At 43.1% G+C, this 25,377-nt stretch overlaps 2 protein-coding genes and 1 long non-coding RNA gene across 3 annotated transcripts; 1 reads left to right on the forward strand and 2 right to left on the reverse strand.

Moving 5' to 3' along the window:
* Positions 1–1,668: 1,668 nt before the first annotated feature.
* LOC109873762 (synaptic vesicle 2-related protein-like) lies at positions 1,669–17,022 on the reverse strand. Its single transcript, XM_031804320.1, has 16 exons — positions 16,758–17,022; positions 14,931–15,091; positions 14,314–14,399; positions 11,952–12,050; positions 11,526–11,597; positions 7,358–7,482; positions 7,112–7,175; positions 6,643–6,768; positions 5,857–5,985; positions 5,670–5,743; positions 5,380–5,456; positions 5,007–5,111; positions 4,751–4,862; positions 4,509–4,590; positions 4,063–4,152; positions 1,669–3,918 (listed from the first exon to the last, which is right to left on the reverse strand). Exons 1-16 carry the CDS (start codon positions 16,790–16,792, stop codon positions 3,682–3,684), a joined length of 1,674 nt encoding a protein of 557 aa, XP_031660180.1. The 5' UTR covers positions 16,793–17,022; the 3' UTR covers positions 1,669–3,681.
* A 2,079-nt stretch (positions 17,023–19,101) lies between these two features.
* Positions 19,102–20,599, reverse strand: LOC109873769 (polyubiquitin-like). Its single transcript, XM_031804327.1, has 2 exons — positions 20,455–20,599; positions 19,102–19,993 (listed from the first exon to the last, which is right to left on the reverse strand). The coding sequence occupies exon 2, from the start codon at positions 19,982–19,984 to the stop codon at positions 19,514–19,516; it is 471 nt and encodes a 156-aa protein (XP_031660187.1). The 5' UTR covers positions 19,985–19,993; positions 20,455–20,599; the 3' UTR covers positions 19,102–19,513.
* A 2,585-nt stretch (positions 20,600–23,184) lies between these two features.
* On the forward strand, positions 23,185–24,277 carry LOC109872135 (uncharacterized). The gene is made up of 3 exons (XR_002252407.2): positions 23,185–23,513; positions 23,608–23,726; positions 23,820–24,277. It is a non-coding gene; the product is annotated as an uncharacterized LOC109872135 (long non-coding RNA).
* Positions 24,278–25,377: the final 1,100 nt, after the last annotated feature.

Here is a 25,377-nt window from a genome sequence, read left to right on the forward strand (position 1 = left end):
TCCATTCATCTACTCTGCATCTCACAACGACACGGCGGTTGGAACTAAAGGACAGATTTCCACCGGTGTAATGTCCATTGCTCGTGTTTCTTGGCACAAGCAAGTCTCTTCTTCTTATTGGTGTCCTTTAAATCAAATCAAACTTTATTTGTCACATGCGCCTAATACAACAAGTGTAGACCTTACCGTGAAAGGCTTACTTACAAGCCCTTAACCAACAGTGCAGTTCAAGAAGAGTTAAGAAAATATTTACCAAATAAACTAAAGTAAATAGGTTAGTTGAGGTAATTTGTACATGTAGGTAGGGGTGAAGTGACTATGCATAGATAATAAACAGCGAGTAGCAGCAGTGTATAAAACAAATGGAGGGAAGGGCGGGGGGTCAATGTAATAGTCCGGTGGCCATTTGATTAGTATTGGTTTCTTTGCAGCAATTTGATCATGAAGGCCTGATTCACGTTGTCTCCTCTGAACAGTTGATGTTGAGATGTGTATGTTACTTGAACTCTGAAGCATTTATTTGGGCTGCAATTTCTGAGGCTGGTAACTCTCATGAACTTATCTTCTGCAGCAGAGGTAACTCTGGGTCTTCCTTTCCTGTGGCGGTCCTCATGAGAGCCAGTTTCATGATAGCGCTTGATGGTTTTTGCAACTGCACCTAAAGAAATTTAAAAGTTCTTGACATTTTATGGATTGACTGACCTTCATGTTTTAAAGTAATGATGGACTGTTGTTTCTCTTTGCTTATTTGAGCTGTTTTTGCCATAACATGGACTTGGTCTTTTACCAAATAGGGCAATCTTCTGTATACCACCCCTACCTTGTCACAAAACAAATGATTGGCTCAAATCCATTAAGAAGGAAAGAAATTCTACAAATTAACTTGTAAAAAGGTACACCTGTTAATTGAAATACATTCCAGATGACTACTTCATGAAGCTGGTTGAGAGAATGTCAAGAGTGCGCAAAGCTGTCATCAAGGCAAAGGGTGTCTACTTTGAAGAATCTCAAATATAAAATATATTTAGATTTGTTTAACACTTTTTTGTTTACGACATGATTCCATATGTGTTATTTCATTGTTTTGATGTCTTCACTATTATTCTACAATGTAGAAAATAGTAAACATGAAGAAAAACCCTTGAATGAGTAGGTGTGTCCAAACTTTTGACCGGTACTGTATATATATTTTGAAAACCAATAAAATGTTGTCCAAAAATGTAATAAGCAAATCTCACAAATGTGACATAAGAATAGGACTGCAATATCAAATGAAAATGTTATTATTAGTGATCTTATTAGCATAAAACATTACACTATCGTAAGTTCTACAAGTTATGAGGTTTGAAAATGAATCAATAAATAAATACCACCACAATTCAACATTCTTTCTCCATTGAAACATAATTTATTATTGTATCATACACATTTACATCCAGTGATAAGAATCTGTGCACAGACACTTAATGCAGCACTAAATCGCAAAGGCAGGCATGTAGGAGACCAAGGTTCTTTAACATTTTTAACAACACCTTGTTTCACATGTTATTTTTACAAGGGGACAAAGACCATCCCCGCACCAACAAACAAAAACAACATCAACCAACCCAGGTTTTGGTACAGTATATACAGAGATGACTTTTGCCCAGTAAGTAAAAGCTGTCATGGGGTGTACCCTGAAAAACCATGTGATTATGTTTGCTTTGAATGATTTCACCCATGTAGTGTAATTACTACTGTACGAGACTGACAACTTTGGGTGACTACGTTAAGAGGTGACAGTATCAAGTATAGTACAGTTCAAATATTTCAGTTGCACTTCAGTTTCATGGCATATACATAAAACCCTCAAAATGCATATATGAGCATTATAACACCTGGCATGAACCCTGGCATGAACGTTCATCAGTACTCATATGCAATTTTCCTTATTTACAAAAAATATAGTCATCGTGATAAATAACATTACGACCTTCTCAAGACAGGTCTAGAATATGAGTGGTAATGAATGCTTATGCCAGCTGCACAGAGACTTTACGTAATTATTTTGATTGCCTCATTTACACTGAAAATGTCAAAGATTTTACTGAGTTACAGTTAATATATGGAAATCAGTTAATTTAAATAAATGCATTAGGCCCTAATCTAAGGATTTCACATGACTGGGGATACAGATATGTATTTGTTGGTCACAGATACCTTAAAAAAGGTTGGGGCATTGATCAGAAAAACAGTCAGTATTTGGTGTGATCAGATCCTTGCGACATGGGGATGTGCGTTATCATGCTGAAACATGAGGTTATGGCGGCGGATGAATGGCACGATAATGGGCCTCAGGATCTCGTCACGCTATCTCTTTGCATTCAAATTGCCATTGATAAAATTCAATTGTGTTGGTTGTTCGTAGCATATGAGTGCCCATACTATAACCCCACCGCCATCATGGGGCACTCTGTTCACAATGTTGACATCAGCAAACCGCTCGCACACACGGTGCCATCTGCCCGGTACAGTTGAACCCGGGATTCATCCGTGAAGAGTAGACTTCACCAGCGTGCCAGTGGCCATTGAAGGTGAACATGTGCCCACTGAAGTCAGTTACGATGCCAAACTGCACTCAGGTCAAGACGATGAGCACGCATATGAGATTCATCGAGACGGTTTCTGACAGTTTGTGCATAAATTATTTGGTTGTGCAAACCCACAGTTTCATCAGCTGTCCGAGTGGCTGGTCTCAGACGATCCCGCAGGTGAAGAAGCCAGATGTCAACAGGGATGTAAACAAATTTGTGGACAAAATTTGAGAGAAATGAGCTTTTTGTGCATTTGGAACATTTCTGGGATATTTTATTTCAGCTCATGAAACCAACACTTTACATGTTGCGTTTATATTTTTATTCAGTATATAAGTGTCTAAACTGAAGCGTAACTGAGATTTGTGACTTCACACCTCTATGAAGTGCATCATGTCGGATGGTTAACGTGGTGATGCGAATCTGCAAACAACCCCAGATGCACAGATTTGATTATGTTGAATGGGTAATTATTGTATCATTAGATAGCAATTCATTACATGTCATTGTTTTCATTATAGCTTTGCAAAATATAATGGATTTTTTGGGGCCCTTGACGTCACATCTCTGTCAAAAGCCCTCAATGTGTCCCTTATCCAAAACTGAGTGGTAGGACCTGAGTAGAACCATTGTTTTAAGGCTCTCTTAAAAGAAACAGGTTAATAGAAACAATGCAACAAAGCAATCTCCTCTATCACTCTCTTTCACTATCACTCTCACTGTTACTATAAATCTCGCTGTTCTTCTCCCTCATAATATGAAATTCAAATACTGAGATATAGAATGACAAACCCACCCTGAACAGTTTCTCTCCCTGCTACCACCCAGTGTATACTCAGGATAATCGATTGAGCTCTGTCTCACTCAGAGTGTGGTTATCCTACATTGGCAAAAATCATGACAGTGGTAGTGGTTGACAGATTGACAGAAGATTCAAATGAGAGAGAAATGTTTTTGAATAACATTTTGGTGGCAGGCTCTCTCTCAAGTCACTGTGGTGCCTATATACAAACCAGTAATGACACATTTGAGCTGAGAATGGACAAGGGCTGCTTGCCTAGCTTCCTTCTCCTTCATTGCCTCTTTCTTCCACTCCAGCGTCCCTCCTTCACCACCCTCTTGCATGTGCTCCGTCCTCCTGGGACCCAGAGTCGGAGTGTGGGATGCCCCCAGAGCTGTTGGCAGGGGCCCGGCCCATCATTTCCTGGCCCCACTCACGGTGGCTGGACTCCTGGAGGCCCCGGCCAGTGGTCTCAATGGGCAGAGCACAGGAGGCGATGGCAGCCAGCAGGCAGCAGATGCTGTACACTGACAGAGTCAGGTACACAGAAGACTCCAACATCACCTGCAGAACAGGGGGAGGAATGAAAACCGTATCACCAGCCTAGGTAGGATAACTCTCTATGTGATGGCGTGAATGTCTTTCAGTACACATTATGTACAAATATTCTTTATATATTGGTTGAGGTAACCTTTTTTTCAATTTTACCTGTGCAACGAAGGGTGTGATGAGGGCTCCCACTCTAGCCATTCCACTACTAGTGCCCAGACCTAACGCTCTGGTTGCTGTTGGATATACCTGAGGAGTCAGGAGAACACCATGGGAATACATCATTTATTAACATTCAGAACAGACACTTCATGCTGTTTACGCAAAAGGGAATGTCAAGTTTTACGCATTATTTTTATTTACAGTATAATTTACTTTGTACCATATTGACACTGTAATACTTATTAGAAACCAATGGAGAAGAAGAGTACGAACCAAATAACTATCCCTTCATTTAGTCACAAATCTATCAAAGAAATTAAACTGAACAGAAACCTGACGTCTGCGATTTAGTATAATCTTTGTTTTTAAAGTAAGAGCTGGCATTCTATTGAGTCGATAATGTAGCCACAGGGTACATGGGGTTGTATGGCCTATGACCTCACCTCAGGGGTGTAGACATAAGCAGCCTGGAAACCTCCTGCGATGAAGGCCCTGGCGATGAATATCAATACTGTCAGCCAGGTCCTGAAGCACAGACAACAACAACAATGTTAATAACAACAACAACAACACTGTTATTGTGTTGTCAGTTGCGGATCCAACCACAGTGTTATGTTTGTCATAGAGTAGTGCATTGCGAATCCTAAAAGTAACAACTTTGTAATTTTGTATCGGATGGTCTTACCTCCCTACACAAGCGTAGAGTGGCACAAGGCAGAGAGAGAAGACGAAGAAGCACAGTGCCATGGTCTTTCTCCTTCCCAGCCGATCGATGGCCCACAGAGTCACCAGCAAGCCTGCCCAACATTATACATCAACCAATCTATTCAGATATTCTACTGGTCTTTTTAATCAATAAGAACAATTTACAACCTACTTTATTTCACAGTACCCTTCTCCCCATGCAATTGTGTTTAACAGTATTATGACTATTAGTATACCTGGGAATTCAGACAGGGTGGTCCACAGCAGATCCTTGTAGTCGTCTGAGGTCAGGTATTTACACTCCAGGCTACACCTGGGCTCCCTCTTACTACCTTTTGACTCTAGAGCGAGACATAACACAAGAAACAAGTGATGCACACTTAGCAGTGCTCACTGAAACCCTCCAGAATCACAAGGTCCTGAAATGACCTTGAGACTTAAAGGTTAATGTAACCTGCGGTCAATTGGAGTTACTCTTGGTTAAAGCGTTACAAAAATATCAATTTTTAGTTGAATAAGATGGTTTGGGCTCAGCAGGTTAATACTATCCTTAAGAGTGTTTGTGTGAGTGTTACTGATGATGTCAGAGGAGAAGGAGCAGTAACTCACCCCCACAGGCGCCCCCCTCCTGGAAGAGCTCAGTGGTGAGCAGGACCAGGCCATAGTAGGCGAATGCATTAGAGAACCTTAAGAGATAAAACAGTCAATCTAAGGATTCCCATGAGGAAAACTGGGATAATTAAAGATGCAACTCTTATGTTAAATAAAGGTTACATTAAAAAAATGTATGAAGATGTTCAATCAAAGTATGTAAGAGTTTAAATTAGTCATCAGATGTGATCTACTAACTTTTAATTACCTGTATCTAGAAATTAGGAAATGTAAAGTAATGTATTTACCAAATAAACCACAGCAGAATTGTGGTCCAGCGAAAATGCGGTGAGAAAAGATCCTGGAACTTCCCACGGTCCTCCTAATTGACAAACAGAAACACAATATGACAGATAAACAACTGAAACAAGCCAAACTACTTTAGTATGCCCTGTACGTATTCCATACAATATATCTTAATGTGCTGGGCTGTACCTGTCTGGCAGCAATTAGTTTTCCCAGGGGCATGGGGACTCCGTTCTCCTTGGCGATGCGCTTCAGGGTAGTCAGAGCTTTCTCCTGGTTCCCTGTCAACACGTCATAGCGTGCACTCTCTGGCAGCCACTGTTTCCAAAACCAAAGGGTCAGTCGTTTAATAGTGTAAAATAAATTAATTCAAGTGAATTGGTAGTAGCTGTTACTGTCATACCAGTGGTGGAAAAAGTACCCAATTTCATAAAGATACCTTAGTAGAAAATGACTCACATAAAAGTGAAAGTCACCCAGTAAAATACTACTTGAGTAAAAGTATTTGGTTTTAAAGTATCAAAAGTAAATGTAATTGCAAAAATATACTTAAGTATCAAAACTAAAAGTATAAATAATTTTCAAATCCCTTATATTAAGCAAACCAGATGGCGCCATATTATAGTTTTTTTAATTTACAGAAAGCCAGGGGGAACACTCCAACACTCTGCCATAATTTACAAACAAAGCATGTGTGAATCCGCCAGATCAAAGGCAGTAGGGATGACCAGTGATGTTCTCTTGATAAGTGCGTGAATTGGACCATTTTACAGTCCTGCTAAGCATTCAAAATATAACGAGTACTTTTGGGTGTTAGGGAAAATGTATGGAGTAAATAGTAGATTATTTTCTTTAAGAATGTAGTGAAGTAAAAGTTGTCAAAAATAGTAGAGTTAAGTACAGATACCCCAAAAACTACTTAAATAGTACTTTAAAGTATTTTTACATAAATACTTTACACTACTGCATACTCACAAAAGAGAGGATAGCGAAGATGAAGAGCGGAATGGTGGAGAGGCCGAGCAGCCAGCGCCAGCCCAGAGTGGGCATCACCAGGATGGCCAGCAGCACCTCAAACACAGTGCCCAGCGCCCAGAATATCTGCAGGGGCACAGCAATAGGAACAGCAAATGGTTGGCATGATGAGTTCCCTGGCACATTGAAGCATCTTCATTGATCCAGGTCAGTGGAGATCTATCCTGCTCCTGAAAGGCCAACAAGGTGGCATCAAGAGGATCACTCACAAACAAGTGGATCAATTTGTACCTCACAGACCTGCTAATGTCTCAAATCAATGACAAACTTGACAGAGTTAAAAGTGGGCCTCACAGGACAACTGCACAGTTGGACAGAGAGATAGAAGCACAGGAGAGAGGAGTTGAGTTGGACAGGCCACAGACTAGAGTGTAACTCTTACTAAGTGATAGAAAAGGATAAGTCATACCTCGATTAGCAAGATGCAGGTGGCTCTGGACCTCATGGGGAGAAACTCTGCATACAGTGTCACCCTGAAGGGAGAAGGACATGTGACTATTATGCTACTTCTATGAACTATTATTGTGTGTCATTAATATAGAGTCAATCTGTAGCCCACTTATAACTGGGTAGATAACATAACCCAATCCTTTACTGTGTCTTACTACAGTATACTGTAGCTATTGCTATAATGCCAACAGTAAGTGATACGTACGACTGTGGGGCTCCTCCGATGCCGAATCCCACCAGGGCACGGAGGAAGAGGATCCAGCCATAGACGGGGGCAAAGGCGCTCAGTACACCGTAGAACATGGTCCACGCCACACTCATCTTCAGACCCTGTGTACACACACACCCACCCACAACTGTGAGCTCTGACACAGACAGCAAAATACCCTAACTATCTCTACCACATATCACACTGTCATGGATATCCCTATTCCCCATCTCTGCCCAAGACATTGATATAAAACTGATGTCTCATGAAAGCCTGTCAAAGCACATACAATGGGGCAAAAAAAGTATTTAGTCAGCCACCAATTGTGCAAGTTCTCCCACTTAAAAAGATGAGAGAGGCCTGTAATTTTCATCATAGGTACACTTCAACTATGACAGACAAAATGAGGGAAAAAAATCCAGAAAATCACATTGTAGGATTTGTAATGAATTTATTTGCAAATTATGGCACCTCTGATGCGTCTATCTCAACCACAAAAGGTAGCGTAGGATCTGGGTGTTTTAGCAAGGGGGCGGGGGTGAAACACCCCTTGAGGAGATGAAAGGCCTTGTCAGCTGCTGGAGACCAAACCAACCTACTAGGCCCACGCTTGAGGAGGGAGGTGAGAGGGGCAGCGACGGCGCTGAAGTTCCTGATGAAGCGGCGGTAAAAGTTGTCAAACCTCAAAAACCGTTGTAACCCCTTGATGGTGGTTGGGACTGGCCATGGCCTTACCGCATCTACCTTCTTGTCCTCCATTCTCACTCCCTGCAGGATGATTTGGTAGCCCAAGAAGGAGACAGCCCTCTGGTGGAATTGGCACTTCTCCGCCTTGGCGAACAGGTGGTTAGCCAAGACGCATTCCAGGACTGCTCAAACGTGAGTGATGTGATCCTCCAGGTTGGTCGAGAAGATCAGGATGTCATCGATGTACACAACCACCTGATGTCTGAGCATGTCCCTGAACACCTCATTGACGAATGCCTGGAACACTTACGGAGCAGTGGCTAAGCCAAAGGGCATAACCAAGTACCCTTAGTGACCAGATATTGTGTGGAAGGCAGTCTTCTGCTCATCCCCCTCCCAGATGCGAATGAGTTTGGTGAAGAACCTGGCCCCGCAGAGCTGCTCGATGACTGATGGCACCAGCGGGAGAGGGTACAGATACGTTGTGGTGATGCCATTGAGTCCATAATAATCTAAACAAGGGCGTAATCCTCCCTCCTTGGCCACAAAGAAAAAACCAGCCGACGCAGGGGACGTTGACCTGCGGATGAAACCCTGTTGGAGTGCATCTTGAATGTAGTTCTCCATGGCCTGGGTCTCAGCCACTGACAGAGGGTAAATGTGTCTGCGCGGAGGTGTAGCCCTGGAAAACAGGTGAATGGCACAGTCTCAGGGGCGATGAGGAGGGAGACAGGTAGCATTAGTCTTGGAGAATACTTCCCTTAGATCCTGATATTCCTCCGGGATGTTGGGCTGGAGGGCAACCAGACTCTCAATCAACATGGAACCAAAGGGGACAGGAAAGCAGGTCTTCCGGCATTCAGGTGACCAGTCGGTGATTCTTATCCTCAACCATGAGATGGTAGTGTTATGGCGCTGAAGCCAAAGTAGGCCGAGGAACGGGTGTGAACGGGTGTACTGGTGATGAAGAAGGGGATGTTTTCCTGGTGATTGGGCTTCACGGTGAGGGTGAGTGGTTGGGTGATGTGTGTGATGGTTCCGGATCCTAGAGGCCGACAGTCAAGACCTTGAACCGGAAAAGGAGAGGAGAGCAGGTAGGTAGTAATATTGAGAGAGCAGGCAAGGGTCTGATCCATAAAGTTCCCCACAGCGCCTAAAGCTGTAGACACAGGACATGAGGGACAGTCAGCCAGAGTAATGGTACTAAAAAGAGTCTAACAGGAAGAGCAGTAGATGGAATACTCACTCCTGTTCCAGGGGATGTAATGTCACGTAACAGTCCCTCTGCTCTCGTGGATCCCAGATTCTGAAGTAACGGACACCGCTGGCGCTTGTGCCCTCCCTGGCCACAGTACAGAACCCCAGCCCGTTGTTCCGCCGCGGGAAGGCGTGTTATCCCTACCTCCATGGGTTCAGGCTCTGATCCCGAACACTCGCCGAAAGAGGGAGAGAACTGGGATTCTCTACCTCTAACCCTATTACAGGGGCTGTGTCACTGGCTTACTGGTGCTCTTCCATGCCATCCCTAGGAGGGGTGCGTCACTTGAGTGGGTTGAGACACTGACGTGGTCTTCCTGTATGGGTTGGCGCCCACCCTTGTGTTGTGCCGTGGAGGAGATCTTTGTGGGCTATACTCGGCCTTGTCTCAGGATGGTAAGTTGGTGGTTGAAGATATCCCTCTAGTGGTGTGGGGGCTGTGCTTTGGTAAAGTGGGTGGGGTTATATCCTGCCTGTTTGGCCCTGTCCTGGGGTATCGTCTCAGCCTCCAGTATTTATGCTGCAGTAGTTTATGTGTCGGGGGGCTAGGGTCAGTCTGTAATATCTGGAGTATTTCTCTTGTCTTATCCGGTGTCCTGTGTGAATTTAAGTATGCTCGCTCTAATTCTTTCTTTCTCTCTCTCTGAGGACTTGAGCCCTAGGACCATGCTTCAGGACTACCTGGCCTGATGACTCCTTGCTGTCCCCAGTCAAACTGGCCATGTTGCTGCTCCAGTTTCAACTGTTCTGCCTGTGGCTATGGAACCCTGACCGTTCACCGGACGTGCTACCTGTCCCAGACCTGCTGTTTTCAACTCTCTAGAGACAGCAGGAGCGGTAGAGATACTCTCAATGATCGCCTATGAAAAGCCAAATGATAATTACTCCTGAGGTGCTGACCTGTTGCACCCTCGACAACTACTGTGATTATTATTATTTGACCATGCTGGTCATTTATGAACATTTGAACATATTGGACATGTTCTGTTATAATCTCCACCCGGCACAGCCAGAAGAGGACTGACCACCCCTCATAGCCTGGTTCCTCTCTAGGTTCTTCCTAGGTTCTGGCCTCTCTAGGGAGTTTTTCCTAGCCACCGTGCTTCTACACCTGCATTGCTTGCTGTTTGGGGTTTTAGGCTGGGTTTCTGTACAGCACTTTGAGATATCAGCTGATCTAAGAAGGGCTATATAAATAAATTTGATTTGATTTGATTTGAAGTGATGTAGATGCCAACGCTCCCGGAGGAGGTTATCCAGACGGATGGCCATCGCAATGGCTGTGTCCAGGGTGAGGTTGTTATCTCAGCAGGCCAGTTCCGTTTGGACCTCCTCGCGCAGACCTCTTCTAAATAGCGTGCTGAGCGCCGGCTCATTCCATCCACTGGAAGCTGCTACTGTCCAGAAGGTAAGCACATACTCAGCAGCCGTCTGATACCCCCGCTGGAGCTGAAGCAGACACTCACCTCCCTCTCTGCCCTCCGCAGGATGATCAAAAATGAATTTAAACAGCCATGAACCCCTCATACGACTCAAGCTCCTCCTCTCCTCTCATCAACCCTGTTATGGTCAACCATGTGACTTTATTTGGAACTTAAAAGGCACTGCTATCCCCATAGCTTAAGACTGCTATCTTAGTTGACCTTTGTATTTTATTCATATTTTTGCCTCTTTGCAAAAATAATATGCACATATTATACTGAGTCTACACACACCCACTCACATACAATCATCATATGCTGCTGCTACTCTGTTTATGATATATCCTGATGCCAAGTCACCCTACCCCTATACATATATACCTCTATCGATCCAATATCCCTGCACATTGTAAATATGGTGCTGGAACTGACCCTGTATATAGTATGTTTACTTACTTTATTGTGTTCTTCTTATTTCTATAACTTGTGTGTTTTTGTTGTACCTTGTTATTTTTACATTACATTGTTATTGAAAACTGCATTGTTTGGGTTAGAGCTGGCAAAAAAAGCATTTCACTCTACTTGTGCATGTGACATTAAAACTTAAATTATTATAGTTTGGTTTTTTTACCTCTTTTTTATCAAGTTGAACATGTGCTTTTTTAAGACAGAATGTCAAAATTGAGGTGAAATCAAACGTTTTTTGGGGACTAAGTTACACTGCTGTGAAATGCCAATTGAAATGCCAATTAGAACTCGATATAGACCTCCACCACAATAAACCCAGCCATTGAACTCACTGTTTTTCTGCCATACTTATCGGATATGTTCCCCCAAATGGAAGAGCTGATCATCATTCCAATGAACACCGCCTGGAGTTAAAAAAACAGAGGAAATGGATATCACATATGTAGAGGCCTTGTCAGTAATGACATGTGACAGTGTAAGACTGCATTAACATCAACAGCTACTGCTATTACACTCATCACTACCACTACTAGTCCATACAATCAGCACCACCTTCTCAACAACTCATTGTTATTATTGATTAATGTACTGCATTGTTGAGGGAGCTAGAACATAAGCATAGCACTGCACCTTTTATACCTGTTGTAAACTGTGTATGTGACGAAAACATTTCATTTGATTTTAACTACCGTTAGCCCACCAATCCAGTCATCATTTAGTGTTACTGGTAATCAATGTAAGAATGAGACCGGCATTACCGAGGTGAGTAGCGCCACCCACAGGCTTGGAAGCCTCCATTCACAGTGAAGCTGTGGTGCCAGGATGCTTAGAATCATCATCTCCATAGCATCAGCCATCTGAACAAACAATGGCCATAAGGACCGGTGGGACAGGAAACAATGAAGACACAGTGAATTGCGCTCATATACATTATACTCACGTGTACAGGTTTGAAATACAGCACATACACAACATGTTATGAAACTGTTATGTTTTACTCTCAGACTGTCACGTTCTGACCTTTATTTCCTTTGTTTTGTATTTATTTAGTATGGTCAGGGCATGAGTTGGGTGGGCAGTCTAGGTTTGTTTTTCTAGGTTTTGGGTATTTCTATGTTTCGGCCTAGTATGGTTCTCAATCAGAGGCAGGTGTCATTAGTTGTCTCTGATTGAGAATCATACTTAGGTAGCCTGGGTTTCACTGTGTGTTTGGGGGTGATTGTTCCTGTCTCTGTGTTTGCACCAGATAGGATTGTTTAGGTTTTCGCACATTTATTGTTTTGTTAGTTATTTCATGTCTAGTTCCTTTATTAAAGAACATGAATAACCACCACGCTGCATTTTGGTCCGCTTCTCCTTCACCACAGGAAAACCCTTACAGAATCACCCACCACAACAGGACCAAGCGGCGTGGTAACGGGCAACAGCAGCGAAAAGAGGAATGGACATGGGAGGACGGTTTGGACGGCAAGAATATGGACTATACTACTTGGGAGGAAATAGACAGGTGGGCGGTCGACCCAGGGAGAGTGCCGGAGCCCGCCTGGGATTCGATGGAGCAGTGCGCGGAAGGTTACAGGAGAATGAGGTTGGCGAAGCAAGCACCGCGGCGTGGACGGAAGCCCGCGAGTCAGCCCCAAAAATGTATTGGGGGGGGCACAGGGGGAGTGAAGGCCTGCCAGCCTCACGCACCAGGCCTCCTGTGCATCTCCCTAGCCTTGCACGTCCTGTGCCATCTCAGCACTACAGTGCTCCTAGCAGTGCTAACCGTGGCGGGCGTGGTGCTGGTCAGGCACCGTGTTATGCGGTGGTTCGCATGGTGTCCCCAGTACGCATGCTTAGCCCGGTGCTCTACATCCCAGCTTCCCACATCTGCCGGGCTAGGGTGAAGATCCAGCCAGGGCGGTTGGTGCAAGCCCTGCTCTCAAGATCTCCAGTACGCCTTCACGGTCCGGTCCATCCAGTGCCACCTCCACACATCAGCCCTCCGGTGGCAGCTCCCCGCACCAGGCTTCCTGTGCGTGTCCTCGGCCCAGTACCACCAGTGCCAGCACCACGCATCAGGCCTACAGTGCGTCCCGCCTGTCCAGCGCTGCCGGGGCCTTCCTCCTCTCCAGCGCTGCCGGAGTCTCCCACCTCTCCGGCGCCGCTAGAGCCTTCCTCCTCTCCAGCGCAGCCGGAGTCTCCCGCCTGTTCGACGCTACCAGAGCTCCCGCCCCTCAGTCCAGAGGCGCAAGAGCCCTCAGCCCAGAGGCGCCAGAGCCCCTCAGCCCAGAGGCGCCAGAGCCCCTCAGCCCAGAGGCGCCAGAGCCCCTCAGCCCAGAGGCGCCAGAGCCCCTCAGCCCAGAGGCGCCAGAGCCCCTCAGCCCAGAGGCGCCAGAGCCCCTCAGCCCAGAGGCGCCAGAGCCCCTCAGCCCAGAGGCGCCAGAGCCCCTCAGCCCAGAGGCGCCAGAGCCCCTCAGCCCAGAGGCGCCAGAGCCCCTCTGTCCCGAGCAGCTGCACCTCTGTCCCGAGCTGCCCCTCTGTCCAGTGGGGTCATTGAGAGGGGTTGCCATGGTTAGAGAGCCACGGAGGCGGACAATGAGGCGGACTAAGACAATGGTGAAGTGGGGTCTGCGTCCCGCGCCAGAGCCGCCACTGCGGACAGACGCCCACCCAGACCCTCCCCTATAGGTCAAGGTTTTGCGGCCGGAGTCCGCACCTTTGGGGGAGGGGGTACTGTCACGTTCTGACCTTTATTTCCTTTGTTTTGTATTTATTTAGTATGGTCAGGGCGTGAGTTGGGTGGGCAGTCTAGGTTTGTTTTTCTAGGTTTTGGGTATTTCTATGTTTTGGCCTAGTATGGTTCTCAATCAGAGGCAGGTGTCATTAGTTGTCTCTGATTGAGAATCATACTTAGGTAGCCTGGGTTTCACTGTGTGTTTGGGGGTGATTGTTCCTGTCTCTGTGTTTGCACCAGATAGGACTGTTTAGGTTTTCGCACATTTATTGTTTTGTTAGTTATTTCATGTCTAGTTCCTTTATTAAAGAACATGAATAACCACCACGCTGCATTTTGGTACGCTTCTCCTTCACCACAGGAAAACCCTTACACAGACTATCTTAAGCATGGCTGCTCACCCAGGACAGACCAGTGAGGATGGAGAGTTTCCACTGGAACTTCCCAAAACCAATGGCCTCCACAGCATCCTCCACCATGAAAGTGTCTGAGGAGAATAAGAGGTATAACCAATTAACAATACATTTTATACCAACTCAAGTAGGAAATTACATAAGATACAGATGATGAGTTGCAAGTATGGATTGCAAGTTACTATGATAAATGTGTACGCAATGAGTAACTGTAGTCAATCTCATTAAAGAGAAAGGCCATTATAAGATCCCAGTGGTCCCCTGAGGGGGTAGGTGGAAGGAGAGAGGGGGAAGTTATAATCTCCACCCAGCACAGCCAGAAGAGGACTGGCCACCCCTCATAGCCTGGTTCCTCTCTAGGTTTCTTCCTAGGTTTTGGCCTTTCTAGGAAGTTCTTCCTAGCCACCGTGCTTCTACACCTGCATTGCATGCTGTTTGGGGTTTTAGGCTGGGTTTCTGTACAGCACTTTGCAATATCAGCTGATGTAAGAAAGGCTATATAAATAAATCTGATTTGATTTGGAAGACAATTTTATGCATATGGAAGTTATTTTGAATTTGGATGGGACAGTCAGAGTGATGGCTAAGGAGGGACCCAGTCATACCATCAGTTGGGTTGGCAAACTCCCGGGGTACTAGTGCGCCATCGTGAAGTGCCACAGACTCCATGTAAGCCTGCCTCCCATCGATCTGGACTTCCTGGTCTCTCCCCAAGCAGTCATCCTCAGAGCGTGTGCTCTCACCCGTGCGACGGAACTTGACCACGCTGAAATAGAGAAAGCCAGGAAGATCAACTTGGATCAGTTTGCCAGCCTACTGTAAAGAAGTTTGTGCCAACACAGCTGAATGCAGCTGAGAATGAGAGGCTGTTGCCTAGGTGATATGAGCTGTTCCTCCCAGGCAAACAGAGGTAAGTTATGCACTGCTGTTCACAACTGACAAACTTGTGTACCACCTAATAATTGTGTGTAGACCACAAATAGATTTGATGTTAAGAAAAATAAAATTCTAAAATGTAGACAATACCTTAAACACCTGTATGTTATCTGTACATCAAGCTTATAAACTCCACATTTTGTAAGATGACAGACTGCTGATAGAGGGTGGAACACTGTAAAAGGAACATGGAGGCAGCCCAGTGATGTCTTAATCACAGTGATTACTACACAGATTTGCCAAGGGCAGAAGAAATACAGCTGATCGCCCAGTGAGGAGCCTAGAAATCAACATGCCTTGCTTACTGTGGTTCTGTTTCTTTCAGTTCTGTACAGAACAATCCCACATTTATCCCATATAGACTTGGAGAAGGGCATTGCTCAATGGACAGATTCTGTAAACCGTTGTGTTGATGGCGTTACACTTTCTGCAAGAAAGTTGCAATGAGGCCTAATTGCCTCAACCATCATAATAGCATAAGATCTATGGATCCTGTTTGGAAATATTATTTTGAGGTTCACACTGGGGAGAAAGACAGTTAGCTGTCACATTGCACAATTTCAGTTCTACAATTTTTAGGTAGTAACTGGGCCTACTGCCAAGTCACTGCTTTACTGGCATAGGAACAATTGTAAAGAGAATGTTGTGCCTTTTTTTATTACACATAAAAAGTAGAGTCTCAATAGAAACATAGTTGGAAATGGATGGTGATAGCCAGGTGTGGACAACTCTGGTCGACCAGCTTCAGTGAAAAGTGTGTATTTTTGTCAATAAACATAAATGAACGTAATAGATTTTCATGCACAATAGATACAATTGTAGTATGAATATTCTAAAACCATTCCAAATCATGGTTATATTTGCTGGTACTAAATAATTAGTAATAGGCTGACACATACATCTGTTACCTACAGTATGCCTACAGTAATTGTTAGGCTAAATGTGTGGCCATTGCTAGCATAAATATTTGTAATAAAATGAAAATAGGCTACATGTTGTGTAACATATTAGATGTTAACCACCCCATTCTAACAAACTGGTGCAACTCATGCATGACCAAAACAAAGGCATGACGAATGATGTTGGCAAGGCAGTAGCTGCATATACAGTAGGCAATGATGTGAATGAATCCCCTGTGAAATATGCACACTGTCACTACCAGTAAAAAATAAATACAAATACTAGCCGACATTGTTGTAGCATCCATATGAGCATTTGGGTCAGGGTTACTGTTTACCGGTCATTGATGCTTTGCTTTCAAACAAAACGCCCGTCAGTTCCTCGACATGCCACATTGTATTCTTGTAGAGTACTCTGACTAGCACAAAATAGGAATACAATGTTGCACATATTATTATGTCAAGAGATCATTGTCACCCAACAGCTGCAATTCAAGCAATCACGAAAGAAAGGCTGTGGGCGAAGGGTCGGTTTAACAAAATGACCCAGTTACGATCAAATGAGAAATTAATACGTTTTTGTATATATACACTCACGGGAGTTGTCTTAACTGGAACAAATCATCGTCCATTTTGGTGGTGTTTATTGGGTTCCACAGTGAAATGTCTCATTGCCATTACATCGTTATCATAGCAAGTCAAGATTTCAGCACCACAAGCTTGCGGAGAGCCACCCGTTCTGGTTCTCAGCGGATAGCCAATGAGGGACGGGATATTCAGAATTATGTATATCATTGGATATTCACTATTTCAGCTTCCTGTGTCGTGTCACAGCAGTGTGCCAGCCAAAAGGTACTGTGAAGTGATGGCGGCAGGGTCACTTGTGCGGGCCAGGAACAATGACGTATAGAAACCGTAGACAGCTGACACTTTATGTCTTGGCCAATAAGAGCCTTTAAGCCACCGGGGCGGAATTATCATACTCATCCTTTCGGGTCTTTGATTAATAATGGCAGTGAATCACGGAAAAACAATATAGGCCGAACACATTAAAATAGCAAACTTGTCAACAACGCCACAATTTGCGAAGTAGGGATACAGCCAGCACCAATGCAAGCCTGGGATGTGGGATGAAATTTCATATTTAAGTATCAAAATTATTTGGGGAGAACATTTACTTTTTGGTCTATTTTGAGAAACATGCTGCTCAAGACAACTTGTGGTACTATGTAACCATAGCAACGCATGTAAGCAAATGTCAGGGTATGCTAGCTAGTTTACAAAACGATAGACCATTGTTGATGTTATTAAGCATGGATTAAATGGTGATACATGTGAACAATTTAACTGTTGTTCGTATAGATATTCTAATTGTCATTTCACAACTGTTGAACAAATATTGTGCTTTGACAATGAATGTAGTTAACGTTAGCTGCCAGCCTAGTAAATTGAGCGTTCACTCACTGCTTATCAATGACGTAGCGAAAAACGGGGCAATGAAGAGTGTGCTACGAAATGAATGTTAAAACGTAGTTTTCTCTGACCTTGGTCATTATAAATGACATATAATTAATAATTACATTGTTCTCTACAATATTATAACCTTAATATACTTGTACTTGACAGTGTTGATGAAATAAGAACTAGTACAATAAGAACTGTTGGAGGACCAACATGCATCTTTTTTTGAGAAAATAAAAAAAATAAAGGTTTCATAATGTATTTTTTTGCTAAGTACTTTCTGAATTTCAAAGTAATCCGAGAAGTAGTCACCTAGTTTTTCAAAAGTATCTGTAATTTTCACGCCGTTTGGTAAGACGCAGACCAGGAGGGGAGCACGAGACTGAGGAGACCCTGTCTGTCCTTCTGAGTTTTGAAGTAGAGTGTTTGCTTCCGAAACAGGACCCGCTAAGCCGCGCTTCTTAACACCCGCCTGCTTAACCCGGAAGCCAGCTGCACCAATGTGTCGGAGGAAACACTGTTCAACTGATGACTGAAGTCAGCCTGCAGGCACCAGGCCCACCACAATGAGTCGCTAGAGCGCGATGAGTCAAGCAAAGCCCCCTCGGCCAAACCCTCCCCTAACCCAGACGACGCTGGGCCGATTGTGCGCCGCCCATGGTACTCACGGTCACATCCGGCATTGACACAGCCTGGGTTCGATCCCAGGCTGTAGTGACGCCGCAACACTGCCTTAGACCACTGCGCCACTCAGGAGGCCCCACATGCAACTTTTTTCAATATTAAATTGAATGTTATTGAGAAAATAAACGTTTCATAATGTATTTTTTTGCTAATGTCCTTTCTGAATTTCAAAGTAATCTGAGAAGAAATCATCTAGTTTTTCAAAAATATCTGTATTTTCAGTTTACATGTAATCAATTACACCCCAACCCTGTTTGTGGTTGACTCCTACGAGTATGGGGCTACTTTGATTTGCAAACTATGTCAAGGTAAATGTCCTTTGCCAAGACCTTTCCACTTTTCTCTCTGTCTTTTCAGCCTGTGAATGCCAGTGCAGCAAGCTGGTACAACCAGGCAAATTAACTGGGGGGGTGTTTAGGACTTCGGTCAAATGCTACACAAGGTGCAAAACTAACGAAATCCTAACACATTCAATGTGTTGCTCACATGCAAAATAACTTATAACTGAAATAATATGTCTTATTGTATTCTTACTGATATTTAAAATATTTAATGAATTGAAACACTTGAGTATGCTTCCTTTGTGCCAAGGTGTATTTTGGTTTGAGCAATGGTAAATACATGTTACCTATTCTTCATAGATACACATTTATATTTGTACAATTTAAGATGAAGCAAAGCAAAAGTGCTGTAGGAAATGAATAATAGTATCTGTTTCTGCCTTGAATCAAACTCATTTAAAACCATCTGAACGTGCAACGTTTAGGATTTTCATCAGACCATGAAACATTGTGTATATTGCTGACAAGGCCGGCCTGTAGATTCCTCATGTGGACCGCCTTGTCTCAGTTTGAGTCAACTCAACTGTAAATGTTACTGCTCTGTCTCTATCATGTCAAATAAGAGAGCAATAGCACAACAGACAAGAAACTGACCAGTACCTTATGTTGCTTTGTCTTTTCTTTTGAGTTGGAGCCATGACAATGATGGTTGACAGTTTTCGTTTTATACATGTTTATTACTTGATAACAATCTCATTAATATACGCCTATATCAGCCACGCTTAATTTAAAGTTTACAATTGAATACAAATGTAGGACAATTCACATTTTTGTTCAAGATTGATTGCTTTATCTCTATAGACATGGAATGCATAATAAGTTAAGGGCTTCATGTGACAGGTGGTTTCAGGTCGATACTGGGTTTCTTCAGCCTCCCCTTAGACGGAGCGTCAGATAGATGGTGCTTTGATTTCTGATGTTGTAGTTCTCCAGCCTCTGGCCATCCTCGAGCTGCCTCCCCTCATGAATCAGCCTCTGTTGGTTGGCAGGGACTGCCTCCTTGTTTTGTACCTTGGCTTTGAACTGGGTTACAGTCTCACCAGGCATCACATCATATGTGTGTGTCTGGCCCTTTTCGTTTTTCAGGAACACCTGGATAGGAGCGGGCTCCGTAATCAGCACCATCACTTTAGATCCTGAATGCAGGCCATAGTCGCTCAAAGTTTTTGAATCATCGTTGAGACTGATGTTGTTCCCATTGACGCCTAACAGCCTCTGCTTTGTTGTGGCCACTTCAAAGTGTTGTTGAATCAAACTCTTGAGAGACCCCACGGTGGTGTGTGGCGGAACTGTCAGGGGAAGTGAGTTCCCGTTCAAAAGCGTTATAGTGAGTTCCATGATAGATATCTGAAAGAGGATTTCATGTATTATTTATTTGGCCTTATATTAGCATAGCTCAATTGAATGTTTTGAATGAATTAGTTTAGTAACACTTTACTTAAAGCCTACAGGTGTAATGCTTTATAACTTGTTAAAAGCATGTATGATCCTTATAATAAGGCTAACAATATGTAATGTTTTGTCTCTATCCAACATTTCAGCTGACTCAAATGGCTGGTATATAATGACAATCATTATGAGATGATTGAAAGACATAAGGGAGTCGTACACACTCATGACCAGTTATACTGTACAATGCATTACAACTTTTATATTTACCTACAGGCTTTAACATTACCATTTATTCAGCCCATTGTAATAACTAACACATTCTAAGATCATTTGCTTGATATGCTGTTAAGCTTTTTTTCTCCAGTACATTTCTGTAAAATAGGCCTGTTGTAGCTTAATAATGGAAAATGACTTACATGTTCAGGAGATATTGTTGAGAAGTTGTTGTTGTGAAGTCTTGCAAGTTTGTTTTAAGAAATACTGTTAGTAAATCCGTATGCTGACAATTGAAACTTATCCGATGAAAGATGGTGATAGTTCTGTCAGTGTACATCTGAGCAGTCTATGTATATAGCATCTGATCTGCCCCACCCCTCAAATTGAGATTCGTTTTTCCCTCTCTGCCGCGCCGCTTTCGGTTTCTATTATAAAATAATGGTGTAGTCTGCTGCTGTTTGCAGAAAGTTGAGTGCAATAAATTGTTTCTTTGATATTGCCCAATGGCAACTTGCCCCCATTCAAAGTATGCCCAATATTGATTTAATTGATGCATATCACACTGAAATTCACAAAGATCACTCTAGCTCGAGGGGGGGGGGGGGGGGGTCGTCAAATATTCGGACCGCGAGGGGTTCCAATCCTGCCCGCCGGTGAGTAAAAATTAAACTGCAGTTTCTTGCCTGTGTCCAGCTCTCTAATAATCACTAGAGAGCCGGGGAGCATCGACAATTCATATATAGATTCACCCGCCTGCCGATTTTTGTCGGAGGGGATGATCCAGATGTCAGAACATAATTATAATTTGTACACTACAAATTGACCACAACTAAGCCAAAAATTTGATTGTATTTACAAATAAAAATAATTTCATACTTTGATTACATTGAAACACGATCACATCTAGTTTTCTATTCGTGGGAGTACTTGGTGAACAGATTTCTGCATAGTTCTTGATGATTGTAGTCTTATTTTGACCTAAACCTTTGGGGAGCCAAAAACATATATAGTGGCCCGGTTTGGCCCGCAGTCCGCCTTTTTCCGAACCCTGTTCTAGATCATTCCCTATCATTGAACCAGGTTCTAGATGATTCCCTATCATTCTATATAATTCCCTATTTTTCAACACAGATATGTCAAACACCAGAAAGGAAAGAGAAACCTAATGTCATTATCAATGAAACCCAACCTCATTGGGAAAACCCAGGCCCAGATGATAGAGACAATGATGAGGAATTACAGGTATTTTGTGATACGTCAGACATATACCTTTGTGAATGCAGAGGTAATTTTAACAGCAATACAAATAAAATACTATATACTATACCCTGCCTCATCCTCCCCAAAATGATGTCAACACATGTTTATATTGTCAGTAGTTGAATCATGTCATTCAGACTACACATCTTAGTCAGACTGTACCCAACGTTATTCACCCGTATGTTCTCTAGTACAAACAGTAACCAGTGGATGTAGAGTAACTTCTATATTCTCCAGTAACTTATGTTCTCCTCTTTCATTTCTGCCTCTATGGATATTTCCAGGGGTCAATGACCTCTGTGCATTTGACTGATGTGATTCTAATGAGTCAGAACTGATGTCTGCCATGTCAGCTGAGGTCAGTGGTGTTAAAAGCAGTTCAATCAGGTGTAGACTTCTGAGAAGTATAGGTGTTTAGAGTTTGTTGTTGTTTCCTGTGACAACCCATGAAGCTTAGCCTATTCTCTCACTAAGTATGTGAGGACACCTTTCACCGCTGATGTCCTGTTAGTAAAATACAAAGTCATTTTACATTACAGATGTGCCTTGAGGCAGAATTCTTGGTCATTCTAATTTCTGTCATAAGCAATGAGAGCAGAGAACGCTTGGGTGTTTATATTTTTAGCCATATGACTTAGCAGCCATTACAGTCATGGCGTAAGACGATCCAATTTAACTAAGATGTCAGATTGAGAAGGTATACCAAAGAAAATGTATGCATACTTACACTAGAACAGTGATTCTCAACTAGGGAGCCTCAGGGGGTCTCCAAGACTTTTCAATGGGCCTGGGGTGGACAACAATTTTCAGGCGGACGCTGTTTGCATGACAGGCCTCAAGAAACAAAAACTAAAAACAAACAAACCAAAATATCTAAGGTTTTAGTTTGGTACTGTTTCAAATACAAAACCTGACATGCAGCCGGTAGATGATGGGGGCAGTGTTTTGGAAACGGATGTAACCTTTGAGACTGACGAGAGCTGTGGCCTGCTTTTCTTTCCGGTGCAGAGAGCAGCTGAAAGCAGTGATAACAAGGGTAGTGTTGAGGTGGATCGACTGAAGTTGAGGATCCCTGGTGTCTGTGATGCATGCCGTTTGGTAAGACGCAGACCCGGAGGGGAGCGCGAGACTGAGGAGACCCTGTCTGTCCTTCTGAGTTTTGATGTAGAGTGTTTGCTTCCGAAACATGACCCGCCAAGCCGTGCTTCTTAACACCTGCCTGCTTAACCCGGAAGCCAGCTGCACCAATGTGGCGGAGGAAACACCGTTCAACTGATGACTGAAGTCAGCCTGCAGGCGCCAGGCCCACCACAATGAGTCGCTAGAGCGCGATGAGCCAAGCAAAGCCCCCTCGGCCAAACCCTCCCCTAACCCGGATGACGCTGGGCCGATTGTGCGCCACCCATGGTACTCATAGTCACATCCGGCATTGACACAGCCTGGGTTCGATCCCAGGCTGTAGTGACGCCGCAACACTGCGATGCAGTGCCTTAGACCACTGCGCCACTCAGGAGGCCCCACATGCACCTTTTTTCTATATTAAATTGAATGTTATTGAGAAAATAAAGGTTTCATAATGTATTTTTTTGCTAATGTCCTTTCTGAATTTCAAAGTAATCTGAGAAGAAATCATCTAGTTTTTCAAAAGTATCTATATTTTCAGTTTACATGACCCCAACCCTGTTTGTGGTTGACTCGTAAGAATATGGGGCTACTTTGATTTGCAAACTATGCCAAGGTAAATGTGTCCTTTGCCAAGACCTTTCCACTTTTCTCTCTGTCTTTTCAGCCAATCAGCCTCTGCTCTGAGAACCCCCCTTGTCTTTCCTTACAACAGTTGCTTTTATCATAGTTACATTGTTTGAATTCACTTAAAGAAAACTTTCTTCAACTCTGACCACCACCATGACAACAAATAAACTGTCTACGTGTTTTTCAGTGGCATTCTCTCGGCCTTGGGAAGTCTTCTATCAACACAACATGGCAGCAGCACAATATGGTAGTAACACAAAAGATGGTACAAACATTATTGGGCACAGACAGCTATTGTCATGCCGGTACATTCATTTGAATCCATTCTAATGCTGTTTTAGGGTAAGAGGGGGGCAGACTCCAGAGAAAGGTGAATAGTAGTTATTGGCCTGCCTTGAAGATGAACTGGAAAGTGTGGACCCCCTTCCAGTTCATCAACATCAACTATGTACCTGTACAGGTGAGCAGTTCTCATTGGCTTTTCTTTTAAGGATGCATACATTTGGAATATACCGTGGTGCTCTGTTGCCAATCTGTGTTTTTGTCTTTTCAGTTTCGAGTGCTGTTTACCAAATTGGTAGCATTATTTTGGAATGCTTAGCTTGCATCTGTGAGGAAGTGAAGCATCCCAAGATCTTCTCCCAAATGACTGAATGAAGAAGGCACCGTGTGTGTGCCTCAGGAGTTACATAATGTTACAAGGGCTGGCCTGTGAATGCCAGTGCAGCAAGCTGGTACAACCAGGCAAATTGACTGAGGGGGTGTTTAGGACTTTGGTCAGATGCTACACAAGGTGCAAAACTAACGAAATCCTAACACATTCAATGTGTTGCTCACATGCAAAATAACTTATAACTGAAATAATATGTCTTAATTGTATTCTTACTGATATTTAAAATATTTAATGAATTGAAACACTTGAGTATGCTTCCTTTGTGCCAAGGTGTATTTGTGACAGGTTAAAGGAAATATTCATAGCCTGTTATACATTGAAAAGTATTAGTAAGTTCATAGTATGTGAGGATCTTAAAACATCTAAGGTTAAAAAGATGCATTCAGTATCAGTTGATAAAGATTGATAACATTCATATAATTGTGTTAAAGTTAAAATCTGTCAAAGGGTACGAATTGTGAGTAATGTGTAAATGTTATATTGATTACTTTATTTTGTAGTGCCTAAAAGTGTTAATCTGTGATCTACGAAATGCTCTTAATCTATGAGCCGGAGATCGATTGCTCTGGTCTCCACCCATATTCCTGGGGAAAATCGCGGTCTTTTTCTCATTGAACTAAACGTTGAATTGAGAATACAACACCATATCACTGTCGTGATTTATTTCTCCCCTGTTTTCAGGTACCTTATTGATGATAAAAATAGTAATTTAAATGTTATAACTCGCTAACATGTCAAGAGTGTTTAAGGTGTGTTTTAGTAACGTCTTGAGGAAGTTAGAGTTAAGTTTGAAGAGAGTAATATTAGCCCTGCTCGGTTGAAGTGAAGAATAGCATCGTACTGAGAGTAGCTGCCATTTTATGTCGATTGTGAATGAACATACGCCTTGTTAATAAGATATTTTGCTGTGTTATTTGTATAATGGGTTTTCTGTTTTGTAATGTGTTACTTTTGTGAAATGATTGAACTAAACGTTGAATTGAGAATACAACACCGTATCACTGTCGTGATTATTTCTCCCCTGTTTTCAGGGGCACAACATATTTTGGTTTGAGCAATGGTAAATACATGTTACCTATTCTTCATAGATACACATTTATATTTGTACAATTTAAGATGAAGCAAAGCAAAAGTGCTGTAGGAAATGAATAATAGTAACTGTTTCTGCCTTGAATCAAACTCATTTAAAACCATCTGAACGTGCAACGTTTAGGATTTTCATCAGACCATGAAACATTGTGTATATTGCTGACAAGGCCGGCCTGTAGTTTCCTCATGTGGACCGCCTTGTCTCAGTTTGAGTCAACTCAGCTGTACATGTTACTGCTCTGTCTCTATATCATGTCAAATAAGAGAGCAATAGCACAACGGACAAGAAACTGACCAGTACCTTATGTAGCTTTGTCTTTTCTTTTGAGTTGGAGCCATGACAATGATG

The sequence above is a fragment of the Oncorhynchus kisutch genome, linkage group LG3 (assembly GCF_002021735.2).
Source record: "Oncorhynchus kisutch isolate 150728-3 linkage group LG3, Okis_V2, whole genome shotgun sequence".
NCBI classification, from domain to species: domain Eukaryota; kingdom Metazoa; phylum Chordata; class Actinopteri; order Salmoniformes; family Salmonidae; genus Oncorhynchus; species Oncorhynchus kisutch.

Excerpts from the sequence above, each read along its gene's own strand:
- LOC109873762 (XM_031804320.1), bottom strand. The coding sequence starts at position 16,792 with ATGGACGATGATTTGTTCCAGTTAAGACAACTCCC. Across the intron at positions 12,051-14,313 it reads TCCTCACTGGTCTGTCCTGG|ATGGCTGATGCTATGGAGAT; the intron begins GTGAGCAGCCAT and ends TTGTTTGTTCAG. Across the intron at positions 7,176-7,357 it reads ATCGGAGGAGCCCCACAGTC|GGTGACACTGTATGCAGAGT; the intron begins GTACGTATCACT and ends TTCTCCCTTCAG.
- LOC109873769 (XM_031804327.1), bottom strand. The coding sequence starts at position 19,984 with ATGGAACTCACTATAACGCTTTTGAACGGGAACTCACTTCCCCTGACA.